Genomic DNA, 21849 nt, shown 5'->3' with positions numbered 1-21849 from the left:
TGGTTATCATGGCGCGTCGCAGTCGCGCGTCGTGGCCAGCTGTGATCGGTCGGTAGTCAATGGAAGGTTGAAGTGTTTGCGCGCGCACGCGATTTTGTGGGATCGGTTAAGGTGCAAGTCAATGAAGATGCTGTGCGAAACGAGTTAAGGTGCCGGAGAACGTGCGCGGAATGTTGTTGTCGTGGGATTGTTTTGGATTCTTTGTGATCAGTTTATTTGTGGAAGAGAATCGATGTGAGTTTGCAGACAGTGAAGATTGTGTTCTGAAAGGTTAGGATTTATTTGCAATTAATTCAAACTACAGCTCGAATCATCATTCGGGAGCGTTGAAGACTGTAGTGGCCCGATCTAAATGAAGGCCACAGCATTCCCGTCATGTTAGTGCCTTGCATGTGCCGTCCATTCAAGTTGCTAGAACAAAAAAAAAGTAAGATCATCTACCAAATCTCACAGCTTAGGCTATACCTGTGAGCACAACTCTTGTACCACCAAGCTCCATACATAAGAACAGCGCAATTCCCTCCATACAAATCGTTGTCGTTATCAAAAGTGCTAAACTTCATACCAAGATCATAATTCGTGAGTGAATCTCCAGCACTTCCACTAAAGTTTCCCAAATTCCTCAGCATGTACCCTTCCTCAGGTCCAGCTACCAAAAAGTTACTGTACCGTGCAACCGCACGGATTCCATCCCAATCCTCCACAATCACATGCAGCTCGTACCGCCTCGAGTAAGTCAGTTCGTGAATCTTCCCCAATCCAAGCCACATTTCCCCCTCCAAGTCACCAAAGCCACGCTCGTAATCGTTCCAACCGCGGTAGAAGTGAACCGAACCATCGTAGCGGTTCTGAACGACGATCCAGCCCCCACCCTCGTACTCCTGGTCACAGAACACCTCGAACGGGTCGCGAAATCCTGGTTGAGGGTTGGTCAGCTGAACTCCTGAGTGCGGATTTGTGATTTTTGAGCAGGTTCTGGGTAGGGATTGGTTCCGTGAAGTTCTGCAATGATAAAAATTATTGTATGATTGATTTTTTCTTTGGAACTTACTCACATTTCAATTTTCTCATCTGCACATAAAATTTGAAAAGTTATAAAACAACATAATAATTTTAGAAGCACTTTCATGGTTTAATATCATAACCTCCTTCTATCAGAACGATTGTCGTGCAACTAAGTTTGAGGTATCTTTTTGTTTGTATCGTGGAGTAGAAATTATAATTGATTGATGCATGTAAAGCTGTGAGCTCATTCTAAGTAGTGATAAGAAATGGTGATATCTGGAGTATTTTTTAAAAGGTCCAATAAACCAAATTTCCAGTTTTTGCTTTTTGGGTGTTTTTAGAACCGCCTTGAGTCAGGGGTATTGAAAAACACCCAAAAAGCAAAAACTGAAAATTTGGTTTATTGGTCCTTCTCAAAAAAAACTCCAGATATGTCTATTTATTTTGTTGATAAATTTATTAGAAAAATCAAAAAAATATTAATAAAAATGAAATGAATAAAACAACAAACAAATCGAGAATCAAATTGATTCATTAGGTCTATTCCCATGCATGCAGAATTTTGCAATTCTGCGCCAAAACTGAGTGCAGAAATTCTGCAATTCTGCGATTACGATAATAAACATCAGAACTAGAAAATCAGCTTCCATCATCGACTCAATCGTTGCTGACTGAGCGCGTCTATCATGATCGTCATTGCACGAAGCGACCGTCAGTGAACACACACGAAGTGGAAACGAACGAATGCCGAGTTCGACACTCAAGCAGCGGCCCGACTGGACGCCACGCCACTCTTTTTTTTTTATTCTCTCCTTTATTTTCTCTCTGTCTTGCTCGTCCGATGCTGCGTGATCACAGCGATCATTTGAATATGGTCATCGGTAAGGTGAACGGAATTTCGGTATAATGTCAAACGAACGTGCCAAACATGAATGTATTCCTGTCGAGAAATAAGGTTTATATTGATGTACAATTTCTCAATTTTATTGTAAAAATTGGCCACTTCAATAGATCATAAGTAATTAAAGCAAAAATAAATAGATTTATAAAGTAAATTAGACATATCTTGTGGGGTATTTTTAACATACCTGAATAGCTACTTCACAGAAAAAAAAAGTTGAATTTTGGATGGTTGAAAATTTGGTTGGTTGAATATTACCTCTTTTTGAGAAATTTTACCAAAAAGTGTGTTCAAATGTGAACCTGATAAAAATGAAAATTCAGCAGTTCCTGATGTAATCCCAAGTAACATTTTAGGCTTTATCAAAGCTTGCACAACCGCTATTAAATCTATCAGCCAAAACCAACATTAAAACCACTAAGTCGTAACAGAATCCCCAGAACCCTGATAAACCTCTGTTAAAACCCAAAAGGACCTCCGCAAAAGGTTGTCTCGGCCTATTTATAAAACCTACAAAGGAGTTCAAGGCTTTACAACTGAATCCTAACAACATCCTCAAAGCTTTGATAAAACCTTTGTTAAAACCTAGTCAGGAGTTAAGGAAAAATTACATTTCATACGTCTTCAAATTTCTTATGCCAAATAGGTTTTTTTTTGGCAAAAAATAAGTCTTTGCCACATGATAAAATGAAGATGGTTTGCAAAAATGGCGATGATAAATAATAGATATTGAAGGTAATCAAAATAATTTGAAGCTTATTTCTCGCAATTGGTAGCTCAAAATCAGCTGCGGTTGAAATTTTATTGATAAATGTAAGGGAGATAGAGCCAAAAAATCAACTCGCTTCATAGAAAATCATTATTTGTTATCATAGTTTTCAGTGTTAATAAATATTTTATTACAATTCTTTGGAAAAAAATGTTTAAATTATTTATAAACATCTGTCGCTTTTTTAACTATATCAGAAATTGAGCATAAATGAGTGTTTTCGTCAAATTTGAATCAAATTTCTCAGTTCTCTATTTTTTCAACCAAGATGGCGGTCAATCACATTCAATCAGAACACGCGTTTAGCGCCATATTTAGGCACTGTTAATTGGCCGCGTAAAAAGCTGTTTCAGGAGCTTTTTGCATGCCTAATGGCACTTGACTGCCAAAACACCTTTGGTTTTAAAGAAGCATGCGATAAAACCGTTTAGCATGACATTGCCATTGAGTTTTCAAGACTCTCTTAACACTTTCATAAAACCTTATTGAAAGCCATTTAGCTTTTATCGTCACAAGGTTTTATGTCCGAGGCATACAACCTTGTTAGAACCTATTAATTAGCTCTTGCTTATTGGTTGCGGTGAATGCTCAAATAAAACTATTAAGCAATCAAGATGCTACCATAAAACCTTAATAAAACTATGTGGTGGCTAGTTGGTTTAAAAATGTTACTTGGGTATTACACATTTTTGACGCGAAATTTGTCATCATTCCCCGTTGAATATTTATCCGAAGTTACGATTATTCAAAAAATCTTTTTCTTGCTTTTAACATCAAACTCGAGTTCTGTGACCACATTTGAGTCAAATTTGAATAGTTGATTGCCTATTAACTAATAAAATGTAATTTTTCAATTTTTCGTCGCCACCATATTGGCCACCATCTTGGGTTTAAAAATTCTAAATCACTTTAGCGTAGTTTGAGGGTCATCCTTAAGTTCGACAGTGAAAAATAAGACACAAGAAATTTGTTGTTGCAAATTCATAAAAAAGTATTTAAAACAAAAAAAAACAAGAAAAGTTGGAGTATCGCTTTTTTGCTCTAGGGCTGAAACCAGTTAGACCTTATATTTGAAAAGTTATAAGACATGAAAAACAAAATTTCTTCATGATTTAAGGTTTGTTATTTTCTTCTGATGTTTTTTTTTTTCATTTCAACTTTATGTGTCAATGTTAATCTAAATTAATGTCACTCAAACTGGTCATAGAGGCAATTTTGAGAGCAGTTTAAATGTGGTGGTAATTGTACGATTCGAAGCACAGCTAATCAAATTCTTAAAAAAATCTATTTGGTTGAAATTGAATATTTTTTTTAAATATGAGGTTGTATGAGGGTTTTCAAAATTCATCATTAAACCCGTAAGATAAAATATGTTAATTCCAGACACTTTTGGTACGCCTTATAACATATTGAAGAATCTTCATTTTGGAATCAACATTTTGTTGCAAAGCAGGCCATGCTTTTCATTTTAAAGATTTTGATGAGCAGTGAGCCGTGAGCAACCAATCGCTTGCTGCTTTGGAGATTATATTCAATCAGCGCTGAGCGGGTCGTTGTCGCTCATTGAACCAAAAATTTAATCATGATATTTACTTTTGTGCTGGTCGTGTTAACAGTTGACAAGCGGCGCGATCCATCAAAGTCCGACTAGGAGAAGCGTGAATCGGATAAAAAGTGGCATGATTTAGTGACGGAGAGTTTATTGCAGTTTTACCATGCGGTTGGGAACGTTGAGAACGGAACTGAAAGGTTTATTTCTAACTACAATTGTGGCATGTGTATTTGCTGTACAATTAGATGAAAGGTGGTAGAATTTTTGAACTTTGTTTACAAAGATCGAATTGCAACTGTATTTTATTCAATTTTCAGACAAAATGTGCAAAATAGTTCCACCTCAAGTTTGCCCCAAACATGCTCACTGTTGACCAATCGTAACTCAGGAATCCAGCTGATCCACCCCCAACCAGGTTTCCGCGATCCATTCGAGGTGTTCTGTGACCAGGAGTACGAGGGTGGAGGCTGGATCGTGATTCAGAATCGCTACGATGGATCGGTTCACTTCTACCGCGATTGGGACGAGTACGAGCGCGGATTTGGAAATTTCAATCGTGAATTTTGGCTTGGGTTGGGGAAGATTCACGAACTGACTTACTCGAGACGGTACGAGCTTCATGTGATTTTGGAGGATTGGGATGGAATCCGGGCGATTGCACGGTACAGTGACTTTTTGATGGCTGGACCCAAAGAAATGTACGAGTTGAGAAGTTTGGGATCATTTAGTGGAAGTGCTGGAGATTCTTTAAGTTACCATTTGGGTATGAAGTTTACCACTTTCGATGTAGATAATGATGAGTGGGATGGAAATTGTGCCAGCTTCACATACGGTGCATGGTGGTATAGAAATTGCTACAGCAGGTAAAGTTCCAACAATTGATTCATAAATGAAATATTTAAAAATGGTTTTTTTAGCAACTTAAATGGACGACACATGCAAGGCCTCAATAAAACCGGGATGACTTGGGCAGCATTCAGACCAAACTATTACAGTCTGAAAGTCTCACGAATGCTGATTCGTGTTGTAGATTAAATGGATAAGCGTTTTCAAAAAATAAAGAAAAAATAAAACAATGTTTTAAGAAATGTATTTATAATTATTCTTTTTTATTCCTTTACAACTAAAAGGAAGAGAAGAAAAAATCGAGGGTCTATTAAAACAATGTTTTTGTCTTTGATTTAGACAATTTATTCCACTACTCGTATCAGCATTCTCGAGAGTTTAAGGCTGTAATAACCAGACCTGAATTGACTCCAAACCATTCCAGTAACATTGTTTGCTTGCATATATCTGCCGTTCAAATTGCTGTGAAAAAAAAAAATAAAAATATATCACTAAAAAATACAAATAAATATGCACCTAAATACCTGTGATAACAATTCCTATACCACCAAGCTCCATAAACAACCACAGCGCAATTGTCAGCACGTTCATCATTATCTACATCGAAAGTTGTAAACTTCATTCCAAGGTGATTTCTCAAAGAATCCCCAGCACTTCCACTAAAGTTTCCCAAACTCCTCAGCATGAACCCTTCCTCCGGTCCAGCCACCAAAAAGTCAAAGCAACCGCCCGAACTCCATCCCAATCCTCCAAAATCACATGCAACTCGTACCGTCTCGAGTAAGTCAGTTCGTGAATCTTCCCCAACCCCAGCCAAAACTCCCCGTTCATATTGCCAAATCCACGCTCGTACTCGCTCCACCGTCGATAAAAGTGCACATCTCCATTGTAACGATTCTGGATCACAATCCAGCCTCCACCCTCGTACTCCTGATCGCAGAACACCTTGAAGGGATCCCGGAACTCTGGCTGTGGGTGGATCAGCTGGATGCCGGAGTGACGATTTGTGGTTAGAGAACACGTTTGGGGTAGATTTGAGGAGCTTAGCAAATCTGGATTGCTAGAAATAATCACAAAAAAGGCTAATTTGGCATTTCATGTGTTTCATTACTAATAAATCATACCTTTCAACAGTTTCTTGAGCTAAACTTTCTGCGAAAGCAATCAATACAAAACCTTCCAGTAACACTACAGCCCTCATGGTGAGAAAGAACAAACCATTTTTCAGAGAAAAATCGTCTTTTTATACACTTGCAAGCGCATGCCAAAATCAAGATGGATTGCACTGAACTGTCTCGTTAAACAAGAAGAAGTTTTTTGTCTAACCTTATCAATGAAAGCATGTTTGAAATGTGCAACTTTTTTTCAGTACAGGAGTTTAAATTTTGCAGTTTTTGGTTTTGATTAACGGTGCACATCAACCAGTGCTTGTTACACCAAGATTATTGCTACAGATATTTTAGTATCTTCAAAACTACGGGAACTGTCGAAACATTTTTTTTGTTCATCCCCTTAAGTCAGTGGTTCTCAACCTTTTTCGACCCATTCCTTTGCTGATTTTCATAACCTTCATTCCAGCTATCACTTTTTGAAAAATTTGTATCATTGCACAAATGTCATAATGTTGGCTTTAATGATCGTCAAATGATTACAATTTTGAAAGTATATTTTGTTGTTTAAAAGATAATTACATTCAAACTTTATTATCTTTTGCACTCCTAAAAATGTATGTTGAAAATGTACAAAAAAACGAATGAATGCAAAACCTCACTAATATTTTTTTGTTTTGTTCAAGTGGTTTAAAATAATTCAAATTTGATTTAATCTTCAAGGAAAAAACTAAACCTAACAAAAATAAAATAAAAATCATGAGAGAAATTAGGATCAGCTTATGGTAGAAACAACCCAAAAGCTTGAGAAAATTCTCAATTTGTTATGTTCACAACAAGAACTGCTTATTTTGAATTTTAAAAATATGATTAAAAACTTGTTTTTATTTTCATAGAATTAGTTATGTTTGATAAAATTTTAAAACTTATATGAAGGATTCGTTTTCACAATTCTACGAAACTTCTTATTAATTTGCGAGCCTCTTTCCCCCCCCAAAATGGCCATATTGTTTACAACAAAATTTGACTATTTGACTATTGTTGCAGGATTGGGTCCGTAAATTTACCAATTTTGAAATAAGAAGACAACAACTCCCTTGATTGACATCAACTTCTTTTTTTTCAGGTGATGTCTGGAAGCTAGATTTAAAATAAATTATCTTAATGTTAGAAATAGTCCCGAATATAATATTCCTTGCTATTTAAACACGAAAATGTATCATCTAATCGATCTTCAAATACACAGTGAAAAAAACATGATAATATTACATCTGGAAAGGTGTACATTTTTTATGTTGGAAAAATGTGTTATTTTACCACCATTCTGTTCTAAATTAAAGTAAAATTACATCACAAAAGAGGTAATATTCAACCTTTCCAAAATCACACATTTATTACTGCGTACATTTTACTAAAATCGAGATGTATATTTGAAAACTGTTTCGCTCATATTTCAAACATTTTTCAAGAATAAAAGATGTTTTCCAAAAATCTTTATAAAATTCCTTGGTGCTTCCGACGAAGATTTTTTGCAAAATACTAGGAGCACACAGGAGATGACTATTTTTTCTGAAAAGTTTGTTTTAGAAAACACGCCGTGATTGGGGACAGTGCAGCAAAAAATAGTTACACTTAAGAAAAAGTATTAACTATTACTTTTTTAACAAAAAAATTTACAAGATTTTTTTCATTAAGTTTTAAGTTGGAAAAAAAGGCAAATTAAGAGTCACAAAGAAATATGGACAATTTTTTTGAACGGAATCATAATTGATACAATTAATGATTTTTTTTTTATTTAAAGAAAGCATTTTTTACATTTTTTAACAAATCATTATGAAATTCAAAATCAAAACGTACTGTTTTCCGGTTAAAACATTTTAGTGTTCATTACAGGTAGAAATTGCATATTTCTTTATTTTTTTCGAAACTTTATGTGGTATGTTTATTGCAAAAAAATATCAAATAGCTGATGAACTTTGCTTCAATTTACCTTTTCCAGACATTGAAAATTGGACAAAAAGTTCTCGAGACAGAGAATTGCAAAAAATAAACATTGAAAAATTTAAATTTTTTAATTGTTTTCCAATAAGCTTTAATTTTTTAACTGATGCTCGTCAACTATTTATCCGGCTATTTATTTTAATATATTGAAATTTCGTAAATCATTCAAAAAATGTTATTAAAAAATTTAGCATAAAAATTAAAAAATAAGCATGAAATAATTGGATAAATTAATGCCGAGATATTGTCATTACCAAAAATTAATGTAAACAGAAAAAAAACAGAAAAAAGTATTAGTCCCTGACCTATGGTCTCGGTTTCAAATTTCAAGCCTAATTTTCGTAATTTTTAAGCAAAAATATTACACAGTTATTTTACACTATTACATAAGCTAGGGTCACAAATTGACAAAGAAGAAATTAATTAATGAATGGGTTTTTTCTCTAATATTTTCAGTATTTTCCAAACTCAAAACTCATATTTTAAGAGGCGTTGGAAGTCTTTATTAAACCTAGAATGAACAAATTTCACAAATGTTTCATTTTTTAAACATTGAAAAACAAATCAATAGTTTCAACGACATCACGAGTTAAAAAGAAAAGACTAATTAGATGAAACTGAGAAAAAATAATTTCTAACAAAATTATAACATAAAGGGGGTTACTCTCAAGAATTAGCATTCCGTGCAATTAAGAAAAAAAATTAAACTTGCTCATTTTTCCAAAAATATTTTTTAGCGGGGTACTTTTCCTTCATGAGTAAAATTGAATATTTGGCACTTTTAAAAAGCTAGTCATTATTCAAAAAAAATCAAAAAAAAATCTAAAGGATTTCTCTAATGATTCATAGTTTATTGCTTTGATAATAGAAATTCGAAAATGAGTGACACTTGGGATCAACCGACGAGAGGTCCAATCTTCAATGCGTCTTTGACAATTTTTTTTACCTTTTCGAAAATATATGTTTAGGAAGGGCCACTCATGGGCACTACTTTAATAAATCGATAAACTGCACATTTTTAGTAAAAAACAAACTTAAAGTGGCCATATCCGGAAAATTATACAATTTATCAAAATTCGTTTGAGTTCTTTTCGATTGCAAATTCGATTTTTCATTAACAACTGTAAAACAATTTCTGGATAAAATTTGATTTTTTTCCAAAAATCGCACTCGATGTCAAAATGTTTACCCGTCCTTAGCTATGGCTCAAAAAATACGGAATTTGTCCCCTAGAACACATTTTTTATATCGAAAAATACAGATTTTGGGAAATGATTTTTTGTGAAAAAAGTCAATTTAAAATTCGGAATTGTACCTTTTTCTGAATAGTCCTCACGAATGCCTACAACTCTGCCGAAGACACCGAATCGAGCATAAAATTCCTTTAAAGACGTAGTACACAAAATGTACTCTTTGGTCATAGAAAAGGCTTCGAATTTCGAAAGTATGTTTGAGATTTTTTAAAAGTTAACGATTGAAAGAAAACTATTCTCTATTATAATAAATATTAAAATGACAGTTTGTTATAATTTGCTAAAAATATGAATGCTTCAAAAAATCTTAACCTAAATTTTGTTTACTAAAAGTTTAAACCTCCAAACTACCAAATTTTTCCGTGCCCACTCTTCCACGATCTAATTCACATTGTAATTCGTGAATTCACCTCTAACAAAACGTTTTTTTCTGTCTCTCCAATTGCAGCACCCAAAAACTCATCGCACACACACCTCTGTGTTATCCCCGTGATAAGATAAGATAAAATGCTGCTGGCACGGTTCTTATCAGCGCACGGTATGACTCCGAGCGATCCAGGTTGGTTGGCCCAGTTCCGACTCCGGTGGCGGCCAGTGCAGTGCGAAAAGTGTCCCACGCACGGCGAATTGCTCCTCGAAGGGTTGAGTCAAGTGCGCAGATCGTGAATCATAGTGATTAAGCTCGGAGGGGGGAGGTTATTAGTGCAAATTGTTAAGGAGAAAAAGAAGAAGTCATTAAGTGGATGCCAATCGAAGAAACGAGCGGAACAGTGCGAAACTAGTCTGAGGGATGTGATTTATGTGATTCTTGTGAATTTTGATTTAGAAAAATAAGAGGAAAAGTAACGAAACAATGAAGCTTTTCAGCAAAGTTTTGCTGATTTCAGTGGCAGTTTGCAGCACCTTAGTTTTAGCTGCTGAAGATGACCAGAGTAAAGCAAGCAACAGTACCAAAGATGTAAGTTACAAGAAGTTTAATCGATTTTTGTTCCTATTAAATGATTCTAAATTAAGCACTCTTTGAATGGAAAAAGGGGGGAAATAAAATTCACCACCAGATAAGAGCCACAAAGTGCTGATAAGATATAGTAGTGTCGATATACCTGTGCTGGGAGTAAACATTATTGCCTAACGCAAATCGTTTTAATTTGCCCGGGTTGCAGTGGTGTTCAACCTCGGAAATGTACTTCTAGTATTATTTTGTATTTATTCTTCAAAAATCTAAATCACAATAAATTAATAACAAAACATAGCGTTTTGAACAGCACTGAACTTTTTATTGCACCTTCAAACCTGTTAACCTTAAAAATCTTTACATTTGGCAACCTTTGGTGAGTGATTAGAGAAAAACAAACACCTCAACCGGTTTCCTGGAAATCAATTATAATTCCTTGAAACCCTCGAAATAAACTGATTACGATATAGTCACACCTTGCACAGCCTTATCACTTTAGACAAGTTGCAAGAAAGAAAAAAAAGGATGAATCGAGGTGTGTTTTTCAGAATTTGCTGTAAATCGGCACTGACACTTGATGAAATCATATGTGGAGCTATAGGCTAGACTGTTTTCAAGGTTTGGTTTGCGCTCTGAGTCATGCATCATTTGAGATAATGGTTGGTTTAATTAGGATTTATTAAACAATCGAGGATGCAATTCTATGAGTAAGTCAAAAGTAAAACTTTTAGTGAAAATCAGAGAAAATTAATGCACCCAAAGTTTAAGAACGAGAGAATAGTCCTCACGAAAAGAAACGTGAGGAAAGTGCTACTTTGCGAGAGTATAGTCCTCTCGCGTGTTCATTCGTTCATTGGAACAGTTCATCCTATTGAGTGGCTTATATGGACAAATTACTGCCACTTAATCACCGAACCATGGTGGCTCAAACGGCAAAGGCACGGTTCAATATGCCGAAGGTCTTGAGTTCGAGTCTCGGTACCGGTACTTTTTTTTTTGATAGATGAACTTTTTTTGAAGATGAACCCATGAGTAAAGTACTCTCGGTAATTTCGGGATTTATCCTCTCAGTCCGCACACAGTACCATTTTACTACCGAATCGTGCTCTTTATCCTCTCGTATGCCGATGCCCAGTTCTGGGTGTAGGGCTGAAAGTTTCACTTGTTTTATGTGACTTTATCAATGTTTTTAAAAATAACTTATTTTTAGGGGTCAACTTTGGCTTTATTTTTTACTAACATTTCCAATATTTTAACTAAAAAGAAGCATGCAGTAATTTTTATAGTGTCCCAGACTATGCCTCTACGCCCTTTTTTACAATTTAATTGATAATTGTGAAAAACAAGCAGAAAATTGAAAAAGGGACTGTAAAACATGAAAAAATTGGAGAGGTAAAATGTAATGATAAGAAGTGGTATAGTAAGCCAAAGACTATCAAAAACAAACATTAACTAGATAAGATAAATGCAAATGAGCAATTCTCTACCAAAACCGGAAATGGATTTTATTTGTATTTTTTGATTTGGCTCAAACTTTGTGGGGGCCTTCCCAATGACCAAATATGCTATTTTGTGTCATTGGTTCACCCATACAAGTCTCCATACAATTTTGGCAGCTGTCCATACAAAAATGGTATGTAAATATTCAAACAGCTGTAACTTTTGAGTGAATTTTCTGATCAATTTGGTGTCTTCGGCAAAGTTGTAGGTATTGTTGAGGACTTTTGAGAAAAAAATAGGTACACGGAAAAAAAAATTTGCAGATTTTTTTATCAACTTTTTTTGTTACTAAAACTCAATTTCCCAAAATACATATTTTTTGATTTTCGAGATTTTTTGATATGTTTTAGGGGACAAAAATCCGCAACTTTTGAGCCATAGAGAAACATGGTCAAAAAATCTGCCGCCGAGCTATGAATTTTTGAAAAAATAGTGATTTTTGGAAAAAATCGAAGTTTCATGCAAAAACAATTTTGACATTATTTTTTAATGCAAAATTGAATTTGCAATCGAAAAGTACTTTACAGATTTTTTGATTAAGGGCTCCGTTTACAAGATATAGCCACCGAAAGTTTGATTTTAGCGAAATATTTGCAGTTTTTCAATTTTTAAAAATAGTGACCATGAGTGACCATTTCTAAAAATATTTTTTTTGAAAAGTTCAGAAAATTTGCTATAAAATTGTCTAAGAGACATTGAAGATTGGACCTCTGGTTGCTGAGATACAGCGGCAAGAAAAGAAACACGAAAATTGAAGTTTTCTAAGTCTCACCCAAACAGCCCACCATTTTCTAATGACGATATCTCAGCAATTAATGGTCCGATTTTCAATATTAATACATGAAACATTCGTGAAATTTTCCGATCTCTTCGAAAAAAATATTTTGAAATTTTTTAAATCAAGACTAACATTTGAAAAGGGCCAAATATTGAATATTACGCCCATTTAAAATGCTAGTCTAGATTTAAACATTTTCAAAATATTTTTTTCGAAAAGATCGGAAAATTTTACGAATGTTTCATGTATTAACATTGAAAATCGGACCATTAATTGCTGAGATATCGTCATTAGAAAATGGTGGGCTGTTTGGGTGAGACTTAGAAAACTTCAATTTTCGTGTTTCTTTTCTTTAAGCCGCTGTATCTCAGCAACCAGAGGTCCAATCTTAGACAATTTTATAGCAAATTTTCTGAACTTTAAAAAAATATGTTTAGAAATGGTCACTCATGGTCACTATTTTTAAATTGAAAACTGCAAATATTTCGCTAAAATCAAACTTTCGGTAATATATTGTAAACGGAGCCCTTAATCAAAAAATCTGTAAGTACTTTTCGATTGCAAATTCAATTTTGCATTAAAAATAATGTCAAACTTGTTTTTGCATAAAACTCGATTTTTCCAAAAATCACTATTTTTCAAAAATCATAGCTCGGCGGCAGATTTTGACCATGTTTCTCTATGGCTCAAAAGTTGCGGATTTTTGTCTCCTAAAACATATCAAAAATCTCGAAAATCAAAAATATGTATTTTGAAATGAGTTTTAGTGAAAAAGTTGATAAAAAATCTGCAAATTTTTTCCGTGTACCTATTTTTTTCTCAACAATACCTACAACTTTGCCGAAGACACCAAATTGATCAGAAAATTCACTCAAAAGTTACAGCTGTTTGAATATTTACATATGGACAGCTGCCAAAATTGTATGGAGACTTGTATGGGTGAACCAATGACGCAAAATAGCTTATTTGGTCATAGGGAAGGCCCCCCCAAAGTTTGAGTCAAATAAAAAAATACAAAAAATAAAAATGGTCGAAATCGGCCGATTTCGTAGTGAGTTGCTCAAATATAAAAACTAAAATTTTAAACATTTATGAATCTTGTTTAGGTTTTGATTTTTTTTATTTTGCTACTTTTGGGTCAATTTAAAAATCAGTTTTAAAGGCCAAACAAAATTTGTTTTAAAACCATAATCAAGGTCACATAACAAATTATTTTGAGCTTAATCAAAACTAACAGTTTTCAATGTTTTTTGGTAATTAAAAATTGATTTTAAAATGAAATTATTCAACCTAATTGAAAAAAAACGTGTAAAATCAGTTCAAAAATTTTCCAAATATATTTCTCAGTGATTTTTCTAAATTGAATAGGTCAGTGTTTAATTTTCCATTCATACTACCGTCAGTGGGAGTGACATTGGGTCTGGGGGGTGAGATTGGGTCAAAGTGATTTTTTACGGATTTTACCATTTCTCAGATTCTTTTCAATGAAACTAAATCCTGTTAAAAGGGTTGTGCAAGGGACATCTTAGGATGGCTTTGCTGAAAAAATCTCGTTCCTAAAACTAATCCTGTTATTTTAGCAGCTGTCTAAAGTTGAGGTACGTTTTTGGCCAAAAATTATCTCTCTACAATCAACTTTTTTAAATTTTTGTTGGAATTGATCAAAAACTACCCAAATGTTTGAAAATCTCTACTTCAAACAATTTAGCATGTCAATACGATTCCCTCGAACAAGAAACACTGTTGGATGACTTGTTTTTACCATATCGTTGTATTTGAGCATCATTTTAGTTTCATTTGACCCAATGTCACCCCCTCTAAGGGGTGAGATTTGGTCAATTTTCAAACGATTCACATTTAAGGTAGAGTCCATCAAATCACACCATATTTTGGGAAAATGTTAGTAAACTATCTAAGAACAATTCTACGATATAAGATTTTCCATGTTTTTTAATTATGAGAGGTGACCCCACTGACGGTACTTATCTTATCTGGAGTAGAAATAAAACTTGATATTGCAAGTGTTAGTGAAATTTCAAGTAAAATTTTCAAAATACACATCAAAGCTATGATTTTTAAACGTAAACAAAGAACAAAGGCAAGCCTTACCCCTTTCAGGTCTGATGGGCCATATTTGACCCAAATATCAAAATGATCTTACATTGAATTCATTCAGAATTGACGAAAATACTGTTTGAAAAATATTTTTAAGCTTTCAATGATAATAATGTGAGTTGAAAAAATACCTGAATTATTTTTATAAATGGTAAAAATCAGAATCAAAGCCTAATTTTTATTTGTATTTAAACAAAAACTAGTACATTCTAACATTGTAAAATAATAATTAACTTATGAAAATATCGTTCCTATCATTTATTTTTTGATATCTTACAAAAGCTCAATTTGATGACAAATTGAAGAATTAAACGTTATTAAATGTATTCTAAATAGATTCAAAGTGATTGTACAAAATGTAAATGTACGAAATTTTTAAGGGGGAGAGGACAAAAATTTGAAATAAATTTTGCAATTGCCTTATGAATACTTGTTTTTGCATTATAAATACTAGTTTATATCTGAAGTTCTTGTCAACGTCGAGGGCAAGGGTTTTTTTTTCTTTGTTAAATTTCAAGCATATTTTTCACTGAATTTGGAAAAGAAATACATAATTTTAATTTTCAAAATTAGGAAATAGCTTGCAACTGTCTCATTTAACTTTGAAATGCATTAATAATATAATCTGATAATAATATAATCTGAAATCAGTTTTCCTACAACAAAAATGTAGATTTTGAGTAAAAGGCCCTACCAAACAAATATTATTGTCACTCAAATTAAGCTTTCATTGAAAAATAATTAATTAAAGTTTCAAAGTAGGTCACAAAACGCAAAAAAAGGTTTAAAAATGTATTCGCTTACAATAAATCCAAGTTGAAATGAACCTTGATATACTCAGTATGAAAAATAACACAAAATAATGATTTAGTTTTAGCTAATAAGTCTTAATTATTAAATTTTTGGCATGTTTGAGAGTCAATTGAATTTTCAACCCAGCCAATGTAAAAATGCGTATTTCTATTTTTTGTCAGTTTTTCTTTACTTTTCCTTTTCCTAAGACTTTTTTTTAATGAATATTAATTTTTAGAAAATATTTTTGAAATATGACACGAATGCCAAATTAATGGTGAAGTGTCAATAATAAATAAATTGCGAAATTGCGGTGAAATCAAAATGAAAATTTCTACAATCTCATTCCAGGACACCTCCAACGCCACCAAAAAACAGGACCAGGACACTGACCAGAAACTCCCGAACCCGCTGTGCGCATCCTGCACCTGCGACGCCCCCCAAAAAACCTTCAAGTGCTCCTCGATGAAGCTGTCCTCCAAACTGTTCAACACCACAGGCTGGGCCAGCTTGAACGACTACGGCGTGGCCGTTGACGTCATGCTGCTGGACCGAAACGGCATCACCGAAGTACCAGTGTTTCCCAACCTGGACGTCCGAGTGTTGGACTTGAGCCACAACAACATCTCCGTGATCGCCAAGAAGGCTTTCTTTGCGTTGAGCAAACTTGAGGTGCTGGATTTGTCGTACAACATGCTGACCACAAAGTCGCTGGTTCCGGCCGTTTTCGAGGGTCCCTATTCGGCGGACGATTACGAACCGTTGGGGCAGTTGAGGGTTCTCCGACTCGGATATAATCAGCTTCACTCGCTGGACGCGAATTTGTTCGAGCACATGCCGAATCTGCAGGAGTTGAGTTTGGTTTCGAACGTCTTCAAAACCATTGATACTTTGACGGAGAATGCCTTGTCCAGTGTGAGGACACTTCTTTCTCTGGATCTAAGCTATATGGAGTTGAACTCGGTGCCGGGAGGTTTTCTGAATGCGATTGGAGATCTGACTCACCTCAACTTGACCGGAAATCTGCTGGAGACCATCCCGGAAGGGCTGCGATTCGCGCAGAAGCTCAAGTGGTTGAGTTTGGACGAGAATCCCATCGGGAACATTCAGGGAGATCAGTGAGTTAACCTTGATTTCTTAATTATTCCTTATTTCTAAAACATTTATTTCCAGTGTCTTCCCCGCCCTCAAGTCCCTCGAATACCTCAGCCTGTCCTACATGTCCCCGCTCAAGGTGATTGGCCGTGGAGCGTTCAGTGGGCTGCAAGCACTTCAGGAGGTCCACATCAGCAACAATCCGGTTCTATCCTATCTCCACGTCGATGCCTTTGCCCGCGAAGATCCGGACGATCCGACGCGCCAGAATTGGCCCCGCGTCAAGCGGTTCTATCTGCACAACAATAACCTGAGCACGCTGGACGCGCAGCTGTTGACGCACTGGGCCGAGATGGAGCTGGTGGACATCCGGCAGAACCCGTGGAACTGCGACTGCGACAATCAGTGGCTGGTGGAAACGCTGGTGCCGGTGATTGAGAAGACGACGCCGAACACGTTGAACAATATTGTGTGAGTATTTCAAATGTTTTTCCAATCACAATGCATTTTAGATTCTCGCGGGTTGTTTTTTTCGTCCCTGAGATAAAGCCACTCAAGTGTACAGATACAATAAAGATTAAATTGTTTAAGTGTCACCGAACAGTAAGCAATTCTCAAATAACGATTTCTCAGAAACTTATGTTCAAAATTACAATATCAAAAAATGAACCAATATATATTTAAATTTTCTGTACCCCAAAGCTTGGGCACGGAGTATTTTTCCGAGAACATTTAGATAAAAAAATCGGCAGGACTGATATTTGGCACCATGAAAGGAGATTAGTTTTCAAAGGGCGTAAGAGCCATTGGTAAACAAAGCCTTTTTGCTTTTTGCAACAGGATTCGACATACTTAGAAAAATAAATTTCAAAAATGCTTGAGATTGTTCATCTACACATCCTTCAAGTGCCCCAAACTGAAAATAATTGAAATTTTGTTTCAATTTGGAGAAAAATGAAAATTAGTGTCGGAGGTCACGGTGGCTCTTACGGCTTTTTGAAAACTCACCCGAGAGTTTTTTCTCGACATTTTGCAGGGTGCATGGAAATATTTCGCAGGCGGTCAAAGGCAACTTTATTTGTAATTATCTATAGGATATTTATTCAGAAAAGTCGCTGAAAATCAATGGATTCATGTGCGTATCTAACAAATTTCTTATAATATGCCTCAAGAGACTTTGAGTTATATATTTGACCTCCAATCAAAAGTTTCCAAACCTAATTTATAAAATTTCTGGCTTTCTTTGAATAACCCCAAAGTCCAAGCGTGAAACCTCAAAACGACTAAATAAATTTTGTGTATTACCCAAAAGGTTCCAACTTTTTTTTTTTTTTTTGTTTTTTATTTATTCCTCTGCCATTTTTAAACATTTTCGAATCAATCACGTTTTAAAGAACAGCTTTCTGAACAATTTCCATAAAAAGTATCAATTTTGGTTCAATTTAATAAGAGGTAGGTATTCCCAGTTTAGCAAATTAAAAGGTGACTTTCTTTAAAATTTCTGGATTTAATTCCCATTTAAACGATTAACACCGCCTGGGATCGAAGCAATCTGTGCCTGTGGTCGGACGCATTTTTTGTTTGCTGTCATTTTCGACCTTCCGATAAATTTAAATTTTCTTTAAAATGAGTGAAATAAGTTAAAATACGAAGATCTCGATACTTCTCGGGTGCCAATCATTTACAGTGGAAGTGGTGGAACCAATTTAGAAGTTTTTTTTTAATGGAACATGACTTATTTGGTCCAACGACAACGGAACAAGAAAGGCAGGCCGCAGGAACAACAATTGCGAAGTGGCCATTAACTCAAGCGTTTCTGTGGGTCAAGTTCCTGCAACATAACATCCAGGACGGCGTTGGGAACGTGTTTGATGGCTGATCCTTACCGACAACAACGTCAATCAAAAATAACTGACGATGGTAGGGTGATGATCATCGTCCAAGCACTTCAATGTCGTGCGGTGCTTGCTGTATATCGTGCTGGATCAGGTCTACTGCCGGAAGTTCTGCTGATCAAGGCAGATTCAAGACAAGAACTCTAGAAATCTAAAGATTCATGTGGAACGTGGCGAAACGATTGGAGTGAAGCTGTTTTTGAAGATTTCGTGTTTTTGGTGAGAGCTTTCCATTATTTTTTTCAAATACCCCTTTCATCAATTCTAACATTCATACATTCCAATGAAGACAACTACGCCATTTTACTATATACGTGGTATAGTGTTCCCTTGGTCGTTCGCTGTGAGTTGTGGATTGCCTGCTTCTCTAATGAAGGTTCGACTGAGGGGGCATGCTTATTAATTACTCGTCGCTCCATACCCTCAGTGACGTGATGGGAGCAAGGGCGTCTATGCGAAGTGTCCCTACACCCGCTACAAATTTCCGGCGCTTGAGGAGGGAAGAGGGAACCCATTTTGATCTATGCGCCGGTATTTGTAGCACTAAAATTCATGCAAAAAAACTTATGCACGTGGGTGTACAGATTACAGAGTAAAAGATGATCGAATTGTTCACCTAGCGCTCACATGTGTTCCAGGACCAAGTTGCCTGCGGGTATGGGGATCATACATACATACATACATACATTTAAACGATTAACACCGCCTGCTGAGTTTTTAAAATAATTTCCAAAAAATTTAATAAAAATTTGATATAAGTTTCATGTTTCAAACAAAATACCTTCATCGTTCTAGATATCTTAAGAGGCAGTGTTCATCGTTTGAATGGGAATTAAATCGAGGAATTTTGGAGAAAGTCACCTTTTAACTTACTAAACTGGGTATATCTCTGTTCATATTGAACGCCGAAATTGATATGTTTAAATGGAAACTGTTCAGAAATGTGTTCTCTACAATGTGACTGATTAGAAAATATTTTAAAATGTCCTTGTGTTATATGGCATCAGAGGATTGTAATGAAATTATTTACTATATTTTCTTGACAAAAAACAAAGAAAAGATTTTTATTCATTCGTATTAAAGTCCCAGCTTGGATTTCTGAGGTAGTTCAATGAATGCTAGAAATTCGACAAATTGGGTTTGAAACTTATGACTGGATGAGGTCAAATGTATAATTTAGAGTCAGGCATATTCATAAGAAATTTGATGGATATGCATAAATAAAATAAAAATTTCAAAAAAGATGCTCTAGACCCCCGACTAAACATTTCGCCGGACCCCGAAAAATGTCGGAAAAAGTTTTTTAAAAGTGCCAAATTTCAGACTAGCCAATTTTTTTATCTTAATGTTCTCGGAAAAATACTTCGTACATCAAACTTAAATTGATTTAAAAGTGGAAGCAAAACATCATTTTTGGTCTAGAAATTCTATTTGAGTCGAAAGGACTTTTATAAATTAAGGATAAAATTCACCGTTTTCGAATAAAAGCCATTTATAGGTTAAAATTTCCAGAAAGTTGTATTTTTTAAGTGCCCATTAGAGTGGCTATTGATACTCGAGCCTGTTGTTGGTGAAAAAATATGTTCCATAATAATAACTTTTGAGGATCGAGTTTTACTGCCTTGATATGTTGTACAAAGTTAAGGAACATTAAATTTCCAATAATTCCAATTGGGTTATGTTTCAATCATGCTCAAAGTGATTAATAATGTTGGAAAATGCATTTTAAATTGTTTTCAGTTAATATAAATAAATAAATAAATAAATCAAGACTAACATTTCAAAAGGGCAAAACATTCAATATTACAACCTTTTTAGATGGTAGCCTTGATTAATTTTGTTTGAAAATATTTTTTTCGAAAAGTTCGGAAAATTTTACGAATGTTTCATTTGTTAACATTGAAAATCGGACCATTATTTGCTGAGATATCGACATAAGAAATTGGAGGGTTGTTTGGGTAAGACTTAGAAAACTTCAATTTACCTATTTCTTTTTCTTTAAGCCGCTGTATCTCAGCCACCAGAGGTCCAATCTTCAATGACTCTGAGACAAATTTATAGCAAATTTTCGGAAAGAAATATTTTCAGGAATGGACAATCATGCACACTATTTAAAAAAGTAAAAAACCCGGAATTGTTCGACAAAAAATAACTTTGAATGGCTGAATATCGAAAACGGTACACATAATCAAATAAAATACATAAAAAAGGTCAACAAAATTTTGTACAAGATTTAAATTTCTTACAAAAATCACTGTTTAAAAAAACATTTCTCGTCGGCAAAATTTTGGTCCATACTTCTGAATGGCTGTAAAGATGCAGGGTTTTGTTTACTAAAACTTATAATAAAAATTTCAAAAATACGAAATTTGGAAAATTGAATTTCATTAATACCTACAACTTTGCCGAAGATACCAAATCAATCAAAAAATCCTTAAAAAGTTACAGATTTTCGAATATTTAAGTACCATTTTTGTATGAACAGCTGCCAAAATTGGAAAAATTGTATGGAGATTTGTATGGTTGATAAAAAATACAATAAAGAAAAATAGTCAAAATCGGCTGACTTCGTAGAAAATTGCTCAATAAATAATGCGAAAACGAAAATAAATATTAAATAATTATACAACTTATCTTCAATGCAAAATTTTACCCTCTCTCTCCCCTTCCAGTTGCACCTCCCCCCAACAGATGGCGGGCCAGTCGATGGTGGAGCTGCAGCACAAGCACAGCCAGCTGCGTTGCGGCGACAAGTACGGCAACAACCCCGCCGGCGACGGTGCCCTCCTGATTGGCCTGCTGATTGGTGTCCTGGCAGGAATCCCGCTCACCGCGGCCGTCATCCTGATCTACCGCCGAGGCTGCTTCGGGCTGGTGCGGCGCGGTCCTGCCGACTACTCGCGAGCCTTCTACAGCAGAGCCACCAATGACGATTTTTAAGAGAGTGAGGGTGATTTTTTTTTCAGTGTGTGACTTAATAAAGTGTAAAATACAGGGAGGATTTCTTTTCAAACTGGAAAAATACTCGTTTTTTTTTGTTATTATTTCTTATTATTTTATTAGTTTCGACAAGACAATTTGTCATTCTTTCTTTTTTGTTTTGTATTTTCTTTTTATGGAAAACTTCTTTTGTGTGTGTGTTTGTATGTTTTGTTTGTATAAATAACGTATTTTCGTTTCTAGTAGTTACAATATTCTTCTCTTGCTCTGTCCTATACAGATTAATATTAATAATAATCAGAATAATAGAAATTATAATCAGAAAGTCCCTCTTCCGAAGACT

General features: G+C 34.9%; 3 protein-coding genes across 6 annotated transcripts; 2 read left to right on the top strand and 1 right to left on the bottom strand.

The window, feature by feature from the left end:
- The first annotated feature begins 12 nt into the window (after positions 1–12).
- LOC6054705 (leucine-rich repeat neuronal protein 1) lies at positions 13–21588 on the top strand. 3 transcript variants are annotated; one of them, XM_038253253.1, is made up of 5 exons: positions 13–234; positions 9885–10394; positions 15928–16694; positions 16750–17142; positions 21239–21588. In XM_038253253.1, the coding sequence occupies exons 2-5, from the start codon at positions 10290–10292 to the stop codon at positions 21504–21506; spliced, it is 1533 nt and encodes a 510-aa protein (XP_038109181.1). In that variant the 5' UTR covers positions 13–234; positions 9885–10289; the 3' UTR covers positions 21507–21588. The 3 variants fall into 3 exon arrangements, with proteins under 3 accessions (XP_038109181.1, XP_038109180.1, XP_038109182.1); XM_038253252.1 differs by having other exon boundaries at positions 13–270; XM_038253254.1 differs by lacking the exon at positions 13–234 and adding an exon at positions 321–427.
- Positions 257–6284, bottom strand: LOC119766893 (microfibril-associated glycoprotein 4-like). 2 transcript variants are annotated; one of them, XM_038253256.1, is made up of 4 exons: positions 6198–6284; positions 5803–6133; positions 466–680; positions 257–411 (listed from the first exon to the last, which is right to left on the bottom strand). In XM_038253256.1, the coding sequence occupies exons 1-4, from the start codon at positions 6272–6274 to the stop codon at positions 294–296; spliced, it is 741 nt and encodes a 246-aa protein (XP_038109184.1). In that variant the 5' UTR covers positions 6275–6284; the 3' UTR covers positions 257–293. The 2 variants fall into 2 exon arrangements, with proteins under 2 accessions (XP_038109184.1, XP_038109185.1); XM_038253257.1 differs by lacking the exons at positions 5803–6133; positions 6198–6284 and adding an exon at positions 1056–1211 and having other exon boundaries at positions 466–1002.
- Positions 4272–5297, top strand: LOC6046323 (ficolin-1). The gene is made up of 3 exons (XM_038253255.1): positions 4272–4479; positions 4545–5090; positions 5145–5297. The coding sequence occupies exons 1-3, from the start codon at positions 4391–4393 to the stop codon at positions 5260–5262; spliced, it is 753 nt and encodes a 250-aa protein (XP_038109183.1). The 5' UTR covers positions 4272–4390; the 3' UTR covers positions 5263–5297.
- Positions 21589–21849: the final 261 nt, after the last annotated feature.

This window comes from Culex quinquefasciatus, chromosome 2, assembly GCF_015732765.1.
Source record: "Culex quinquefasciatus strain JHB chromosome 2, VPISU_Cqui_1.0_pri_paternal, whole genome shotgun sequence".
NCBI classification, from domain to species: domain Eukaryota; kingdom Metazoa; phylum Arthropoda; class Insecta; order Diptera; family Culicidae; genus Culex; species Culex quinquefasciatus.
The sequence above is the reverse complement of the archived record's forward strand: the minus strand, read 5'-3'. Positions and strand labels throughout refer to the sequence as shown.